Raw genomic sequence first — 9,194 nt, forward strand, 5'->3', positions numbered from 1 at the left:
TTTCTAACTCTCTATCCCTCTCCCTTCCTCTCTGTAAAAAATCAATAAAATATTTTTTTTTTAAAAAGAGGATGCTTGGAGGACACCAGAGGAGGAGTGTCTATGGGGAGGTGCTGTGAACACAGGGGGTTTGAGGTGCTTGTATACCATTCCTGAGGAGAGTCACTCATGCACCCCTTCTGTCTGTGAATAGTTTTTTACTTTTTTGAATTTTATTGATTTTTTACAGAGAGGAAGGGAGAGGGATAGAGAGCTAGAAACATCGATGAGAGAGAAACATCGATCAGCTGCCTCCTGCACACTCCCTACTGGGGATGTGCCTGCAACCAAGGTACATGCCCTTGACCGGAATCGAACCTGGGACCCTTCAGTCCATAGGCTGACGCTCTATCCACTGAGCCAAAAAGGTTAGGAATTATACTGCCAGGCACTTGTACTGGGCATATGGCAAAGAACAAAACAGACAAAATTCCCTGCCTTCATGGAGCCTGTAATCCATCATTGGGAGGGCGGACAATAAGCCAGTAGTAAAATGGGGAGCATGTTGGATAGTGGCGATTGCTGAGAATTAATATATGCGTGTTGGGGTTAGGGGCTGCTGACTAAGAGTCTGAGGGAAGTGAAGGCGCGAGCCATGTGGATATCTGGGAGTAGTGTTCCAGGTGGAGGGAACAGCATGTCAGGTGGAGGGAACAGCAAGTATAAAGGCTCAGAGGCAGGAGAACGTCTGGCGAGGAGGCCAGTGGATCACGTGAGGTTTTGTAGGCCAGTGTAGGACTTTTGTTGTTACTCTGAGAGAGACAGGGAGGCCTCGGTGTGGAGTCCCACAGGAAGTGTGGAAAGGAGGAGGGATCCGGTTGGTGGGCCTGCACCTCCCATGCACCCAGGCCTCTTCCCGTATAGGAATGAGTCCTAGGGTGCGTTTCCTCCCCTGGAACCGTGTTAACCCAGAGGATCCTCTCCCAGGCTCTGCCCCAGACATTCCAGTTTCTCTTGGCCCCTTATTCTCGTCCCGTGGCTGGTCCCTCCAGCTCTTGGCCCTGACTTCCTCCACCAGTTTTCTATCTCCTTCCGACTCCGATCCCTCTGCCAAATCCACATGATCTAGGAGCTGCAGACATTCCCGCAGCACCTACTTAATCCATTAAAATGCTTTTGACTGCAAGTATCAGAAACACCCATTTATAGCCTCTTAAACAGCAAACACCACTGTCACAGATGCAATGACATGGTGGAGAGGGAGAGAAGGCATGCGGAATCTGTATACAACTCCATACTTTTTAAAAATTAAATAAACCCAGCTTTCTTTTTAAAGCACATACTTCTCAAGGACTTTGCTCTGCCTCATGTTCTAAAAGTGGCTTCGGTTTCCTCCAAGAATCTGCTGAGGAATTTCCCTCCTTGACTCACCACTGCAGTTCAATGTGCCACCCTCAGTTTCCGGAAGCCTCCTCTTTTATCATAAAGAGATTTCAGAGCTGGCAACCTGCTGGACAAGGGAGAGATGCCCCCCCCCTCCTCAGATGAGTCAACACTTACGATTTCTGTATTCTGGCGTAATCTCAGTAGTTAGAGTAACCGAGCACTCGGGGGCTAGCAGACCAACCTTGCCTGTGAGCTGCACAACTTGATCTGCACTCAGTGACATCTGTTACCTCAACTCACCAGCTTCCTGGGGTCGCCAAAATAGTCTTTCAAGAGCTCCAGCACCTGTGGTTGAAAAACATAAGCTTTGAAGCCAGAGAGCCCTTCATCTCAAATCCCTGCTCTGCCATTTACTAGCTGTGTGATTTTGAGCAAGTCACTGAACCTCTCTGAGCCATGATTTCCTCATTTGAAACATGGGAATAGTAATATATCCACCGGAAAGGTGTTGTAAGAATTAAAGGTTAGGGGAGGGTGGGGGTAAGGGGGAGAGATCAACCAAAGGACTTGTATGCATGCATATAAGCATAACCAAAGGACACAGACACCAGGGGGGTGAGGGCATGAGTGGGGTGGGGGTGGGGTGGCAATGGGGGGATAAGGACACATATGTAATACCTTAATTAATAAAGAAGAAAAAAAGAATTAAAGGAGAGTATGTGCCTAGATGGTCAGTATAGAGCTGGGTACAAATGAAGCTTTCAATAAACGGTAGCCACGGTAGTCGTAGCATTTGGCCCCTGCAAACATCTCCCTATATGGGCACACCCTTCTGGCCACAGGGAATATATTTGTAAGGATTTTTAGTTGCAAGACACTGAACCTCATTTCAAAGCAGTTTAAAGAAAAAAGGGGGGATTTATTGGCTCAGCTATCCGGCTGACCCAGGTAGGAACTGACCTCAGGGACTCTGAGCTGGGATCTTTCTGGTCTCCTCCCCTCGCCACCCCTCCTGTTCTCTCCCCTGGGACTAGATGGCCTTCCTTCATGGATGGGGGGAGTGGGGGAGTTTGTCCTGTGGCCAACGACCATTCTAGGCTTATATTGTCTCATAAAGTTAGCTAAATGCATGTCATCTAAAATCATAAATGGATAAAAAGCACATGAAACCAACCTCAGAAGAATCCTAAGTAAATTACTTACTGTTTGGGCTCGATTCTTTCCCAAGTGCGAGAGGGCAAGAGGACAAGGGTCACTGCCCAGGCGCTCCGAGCTAGCTCCGGGTATCCAGCCTCTATAGCCTCCATCCTGGGAAAAGAAAAGGGACATTGTAGCTGGTTGTTTACACTGAGTTAAGCACCTGAATCAAAGCCCCGTTGAAGTTCCTCCTCGATCACTTCATCACTTCCGACGAGTTCTCACCACACTCTGGCTCATGAGGACACCCTGGGGTGCTGTGACATCCGCCTGTTCTGTTCGCTTCCCGCAGGCTCTCTGTCACATTGCTAATTCCTAAAAGGTATTATTATTCCCTGTGTGCTGACTGCTGCCTCCAGTCACACCTCAAGCTCAGAAGTTCCTTGGAAGGACCTTAATTAAGAAGAATCAACTTAATTTAAAATAAACTTTGAGTTTTCAAGACAAATTGTTATTTATAACAAATTAACTTTTTTTCTCCTAACATGAAGGGAGTCAGTTTCCAGCTCCTGGGGTGATTGGCAAAATGCCACAAATAAATGAATGAACATATAAATGTGACAAAATTTGATTTTAGATTTACAGACTAAAATGAATTTTATAATGTAAAATTCTTTTCTAATGGTTAACGTCATTTTTTCATCAAAACTGCTCATCTATCCCATGCTTTTCTTAATGCCCACTGCTTCTTCTTCCTTTTAAAAAAATTATTTATTGAATTTTAGAGAGGATTCTATTTTAAACAAAACTTTGTTCTTAATCCACAGGTCACAGTTTTTATCCACATGAACATACATGGCTTTGTTACGAAAAAGTAAGTTTAAAAGTTTGCAAATATTATTTTTTGATCTAAATAAAGATTCGTGTTCCCATCTAATTTAGCATCTGTAATTTCGTATTCTTATTCTTAAAGAGTTATTTCAAATTATATAATCTCAGACTCCATCAAAACCTGGGTTTGCCCCTGATTTTAGATGCAGTCGTTTGTGAATCTGGGAGGAAACATAGTGACCTAATTGTGCTACTGTTACCCTCAGGGTAGATTGCCTGATGTAGCAGATGAAAAGTCAAGCTATCCAGTTAGATTTGACTTTCAAGTAAACTATGAATAATGTTTTAGTATAACTATATCCCAAATATGTCATGAGACATACTTCTTTTTTTAAAGTATTTTCTCTGTTAACCTGGCATCAGCAGTAGCAGCCATGGTTGAAAGGGTCAGACGGTAGTGACATGGGCCACTTCCCCAAACTGGCTGTGGCAGGTCAATGTTAATCAGAGGTACTGATAACCTGTAGAACTTTGACCCTTATCTTCTGCTTCTCTATAGTTTTGTTTTAAACCAAGTAGTATCTGGTTGTCTCTGGCTGAATCTGACAACCCAGAGGCAGAGAGGAGCTGCGTGTCAGCAAGGTAGGACCACTGAGCCTCCTAACGTAGCTCTGGAAGGCATCGGTGGCTACTGTTCAACTCCTTCCTCCTATGGATTTTACAAATGTGAAGAGAAAAGCCTAGGGGCCATAAAATAGATTAGTACGAGGCCAATATAAGTAAATATTCTGATGCACAACAATTGTAAAACCTTTATTGGGATTGCATTGCCTTTTTAACTCTCAAAATACCCCATGTGACGTAATGGTTATTATTACAATTCCCATGTAGCAGATGAGCAAACTGAGGCTCAGAGAGGTTAAGTAACCTGTCCAAGGCCACACAGCTAGGAAGTAATAGAAATGAGATTTGAGTCTGACTTCAAATCCCAGACCTTTCCCCTTCTACCAACATTTTCCAAACTGCCGCATTTGTGCCCCACGTACGGCGATGTCGTATCTTCTCAGTTTTTAGCATCTGTGTTTCTTCTGTCCAATGCATGACTATTTTCTTTAAATGGACTCATTTTAAAAATCCTAAGTGTACTTCATAATAGAAAGTTTATATCTGTACTGTAACTAGAACACCAGTTATCTCCTATCATAAAAATAAGGAAATTATACAACTGTATGTGGTTAGAACAATATTTAATTCTGGGTAGTTTTTGTTATCTTCCTGCATATGAAATTGGGACTGATTTCTCACGCTATGATTTAATGTGACTTAATGCTATGAGCACAAACCTCCCCCATCATCTCTGGTACAGCCAGTGGTACATGCTTCCTACTATGACAACACTGTTCTGCATCACCCCACTTCTCAGGAGATCCCAGGGGCCAGGGCCACTGTTCTGAAACAGATGCTCCTGGAGGCTCAGAAGTGGAAGACATGTAGGTGGGTCTTCTAACCTCTTACCCAAGGCAAACATTTTCTTTCTTTCTTTCTTTTTTTTTTTTATCCTCACCCGAGGATATTTTTCCATTGATTTTTTTAGAGAGAGTGAAAGACAGAGAGAAATATCGCTGTGAGAGAAACATAGATTGGTTGCCTCCAGCACACGCCCCAACCAGGGATCCAGACCCGGGGAGGAGCCTGCAACCGAGGTACGTGCCCTTGACCGGAATCAAACCTGGAACCCTTCAGTCCTCAGGTTGACGCTGTATCCACTGAACCAGACTAGCTAGGACGAGGTAAAACATTTTCTGTGTGTTATCCTTGACCGGTGACTGAATTATCTGAGAAGTAGCTGGGTTCTAGTGGCTAAGAACATAAAATAAGTGCTGGCTCATCACCAGTGTTATGTAAACGTTGGCTATTATTCTAAACAAAGTTCGTGCACAGAAAAGGCAGCATCCTATAGTCATTAAGGTTGTAGCCTCTGCCATCCAGCTCCCTGGGGTTATCCCTGGATCCTCCTTAAACTGCTTGTGCGTATCCTTGAGTATCAACAGTGTTGCAGGTTAAGTCTTTCCTGCGCATGCCATCTGCTTAAAGAAGGGTCCGGGCCACCACTCCTGTGTATGTCAGGGAAGGCAACTCCTTACACGGCTGCTCTGAACTTTTCCACAACTCCAGCTCGATAGGTTGAACTTGTTTCTTTTTTTAATTTCAGTTAATCAGGTGCTGCTGTTCCTTCTGATTGTGACCCTCTGTGGGATTCTGTATAAGAAAGTTCACAAGGGGACTGTGCTCAGGAATGACGCAGGTAAGCTAGGTGATATTAGCCAGGCACCAAAAGACAAGTAGTGTGTGATTCCTCTTATGTGAGGTACTTAGTCCGTCAAAATCCTAAGACAGAAAGTAGAATGGTGGTTGCCAGGGCCTGAGGGGAGGGGAAGATGGGGGAGTTATTGTTTAATGGGTAGAGTGTCAACTTTACAAGATGAAAAGAGTTATGGGGATGGGTGGTAGAGATGGTCGGACAAAGGGGTAAATGTATTTAATACCATTGAACTGTACACTTAAAAATGGTTAAGATGGTAAATTTTATGTTGTGTATTTTACCACAATTCAAAAAATATACCCCCTATAATATGGATAAACCTCACAAACATTATGCTAAATGGAAGAAGCCAGATTCCTTCTATCTTAGGGTTTTGGTGTCCTCAATAGGTACCTTCCACCTGTGGTCTAAGGTGGCTGCTATCATAGCAACATTCCAGCCAAGGGGAAGTGAAAAGGAAAGGGGGGGCGGGTGAGCAAGTTTCTTATAAAAGCAAACCCAGTAGTTGTACACATCACTTGAACTAACATCCCACTGGTCAGAACTTGACGACATAGAGCTGCAAGGGAGTCTGGAAAACATTCTTAGCGGTTGGCCATGTGCCAGCGAAAATTCCAACGTTATAAGGGAAGAAGAAAGACTGGACATTGATGAACAATCCACAGCCTCTTCCACACTCTGCTTTCTTCCCTCGGGGGTGTGGAAGACAAGTTTAACGGACTCGACTGTGAAAGTCCTTCATGTTCCAAGACACTGATTTTGGTTTCCAGGTGAGGACTCTGGGACTCCCGAGGAACTGGACGCTGAGATCCCCGTGGTGATCTGCGCAGCAGCAGGGAGGATGGGGGCTGCGATGGCCGCCATCAATAGCATCTACAGCAACACGGATGCCAACATTTTGTTCTATGTAGTTGGGCTCCGGAACACTCTGTCTCGAATACGGTAAGTCGTATACCATAGATGTTGGAGTTTCCTACTTTCTTTTGATCTTCCTTGTTTTTCCTTAAATGGATTTCCTTTTTTTTTTTTTCTTTTGAGAAATGTCATTTGAATTCAGAAGGGGATGACCTGAGGTTTATTTGGTGACTTGATAAATGTGTTGCCTCACTAAGGAATTTCTAGCAGAGCCTCACTAATCTGGTAGGGCTGTGTGTCATGGTGCAGAATTGAATTATCTAATGAACTAAAGAACCCCAATCCTTAAGCAGTTTATATGAAATTCATTCTTTCTAAAATGGTTTCTCTTTTCTTTACTTTCTTAACCTGAAAGAATATTAGTAATATAATCATTTTAATATGGCTCAGAATCATCACTAATTATAATTTTTGAACTGCAAAGTATTATCTTTCATGTCCCTCACCACACTAAGAAATAAATTGGAGTTGGATTGAAAAGAAATATAGAGAAAATCACATTTTAAATGTATTATAAAAATGTAGAATAGCCCTAGCTGGTTTGGCTCAGTGGGTAGAGCATTAGCCCTCAGACTGAAGGGTCCTGGGTTCAATTCTGGTCAATGGCATGTTCCTTAGTTGCAGGCTCGATCCCTGGCCCCAGTTGAGGCATGTGCGGGAGGCAACCAATCGATGTGTGTCTCTCTCATATCGATGTTCCTCTCTCTGTCTCCCCACTCCCTACCACTCTTTCTAAAAATCAATAGAACAATATCCTCAGGTAAGGATTAACAAAACAAAAAGAAAAAAGACCAGAAAGATCTCCACTGTTAATAGTGACCATCTCTGGGGAGAATGGAATATTTGGGAAAAGCAGTGATGAAGGGAATTTCAAGGTATCTCAAGTGTTATTCCCATCAGTTACAAGGTCTCCCCCCTCCCTACCACTCTCTCTAAAAATCAATAGAACAATATCCTCAGGTAAGGATTAACAAAACAAAAAGAAAAAAGACCAGAAAGATCTCCACTGTTAATAGTGACCATCTCTGGGGAGAATGGAATATTTGGGAAAAGCAGTGATGAAGGGAATTTCAAGGTATCTCAAGTGTTATTCCCATCAGTTACAAGAAGAATGTATTTACAGATGGTTTTTATAACCATATTTGTGGTTAGTATCGCCATTAGGAGATACTGAGATATGTAAGACATTTGCTCCTAATCTAAATGGTCCTTGGTTGCTGTGGGTTTTGGGGGCTTATATGTGCTTTCTGGGTTTTTTTGCTTGTTTGTTTTTTGTTTGTTTGTTTTTGTCTCATTTGTCACTCTTCTTATAATTTACTGTTGCAATATGGACTCACTTAGTCTGCCCCTCAGTTATCTGTGGGTATAGATAACAAACCCAAAGGATGGCTTGTGTGATATGTTCTGAATAAGGGTCTGTACTTGAACAGTAGTTATGAGCTTCAGGATTGTATGACATTTGAGCAGGGAATGATTCCCAGTTCACCACCCCTTATTTTAAAAACTCTTTTCACTGAAGTATAACACAAATACAGGAAATTGTATAAATCCCATGTACAGCTTAGTGAATCATCACAAATGTGTAATAGACACACCCTTTAACATCCACCACACCAACACTTGGTGCAGTCAGTCTTTTTAACTTTGCCATTCTGAGGAGTGCCAGCATGTCTCATTGTGGGGTTCCCATATTTCTAATGAGGTTGAGCACTTTTTCACACATTTCTTGGCTGTTTGGATATGCATGCCTGAGTCTTTTGCCAATTTTTCAGTTGGGCTGACTTCTTATTGGTATGGCTGCCTCCCACCCGCAGCTTTATTGAGAAATTATTGATATAATACATTGTGTAAATGGCTACTTTTTATGGTTCTTCAAATTGAAAATTTTTTGGGAAGATTTAATTCCTTTGTCAATTTAAAAAATATATTTTTTATTGATTTCAGAAAGGAAGGGAGAGGGAGGAAGAGATAGAATCATCAGTGATAAGAGAGAATCATTGATTTGCTGCACACCCCACACTCACAGCCTGTGAGTAGGGGATTGAGCCTGCAACCTGGGCATGTGCCCTGACTGGGAATTGAATCTCGACCTTCTGGTTCATAGGTTGAAGATCAACCACTGAACCATGCTGGCCAGGACCTTTGTCAATTTTTAATCAACAAGAAATACTACTGTGTGGCTTACGTGTTGGAAATTTTATTTTGAGATGATTTCTTACAAGAAAACTCTTATGAGTTAGATCAGTGGTCAGCAAACTGCGGCTTGTGAGCCAGATGCGGCTCTTTGGCCCCTTGCGTGTGGCTCTTCCACAAAATACCACGTGCAGGCGCGCACGTACAGTGCGATTAAAACTTCGTGGCCCATGTGCAGAGTCGGTATTTTGTGGAAGAGCCACACTCAAGGGGCCAAAGAGCCGCATGTGGCTTATGAGCCACAGTTTGCCGACCACTGAGTTAGATTAAAAGATAGATGTTCTGGCCCGGCCTGGCTGGCGTGGCTCAGTGGTTGAGCATTGACCTAGGTCGGAGCTAGGAGGTCACAATTTGATTCCCGGTCAGGCCATATGCCTGGGTTGCAGGCCAATCCCCAGTGTGGGGCGTGCAGGAGGCAGCTGATCAATGA

The 9,194-nt window shown here is 43.2% G+C and overlaps 1 protein-coding gene across 1 annotated transcript in view; it reads left to right on the forward strand.

Annotated features, from left to right (window-relative positions):
- Nucleotides 1-9,194, forward strand: part of GLT8D2 (glycosyltransferase 8 domain containing 2) — a 31,207-nt gene that overhangs the window by 9,551 nt on the left and 12,462 nt on the right. The window contains exons 2-4 of the mRNA XM_005861693.2: nucleotides 3,330-3,376; nucleotides 5,546-5,638; nucleotides 6,427-6,598. Coding sequence (XP_005861755.1) covers nucleotides 3,358-3,376; nucleotides 5,546-5,638; nucleotides 6,427-6,598 — 284 coding nt within the window. The 5' untranslated portion in view covers nucleotides 3,330-3,357. The remainder of the gene's footprint in view (nucleotides 1-3,329; nucleotides 3,377-5,545; nucleotides 5,639-6,426; nucleotides 6,599-9,194) is intronic.

The sequence above is a fragment of the Myotis brandtii genome, unplaced genomic scaffold (assembly GCF_000412655.1).
Source record: "Myotis brandtii unplaced genomic scaffold, ASM41265v1 scaffold155, whole genome shotgun sequence".
Lineage (NCBI taxonomy): Eukaryota > Metazoa > Chordata > Mammalia > Chiroptera > Vespertilionidae > Myotis > Myotis brandtii.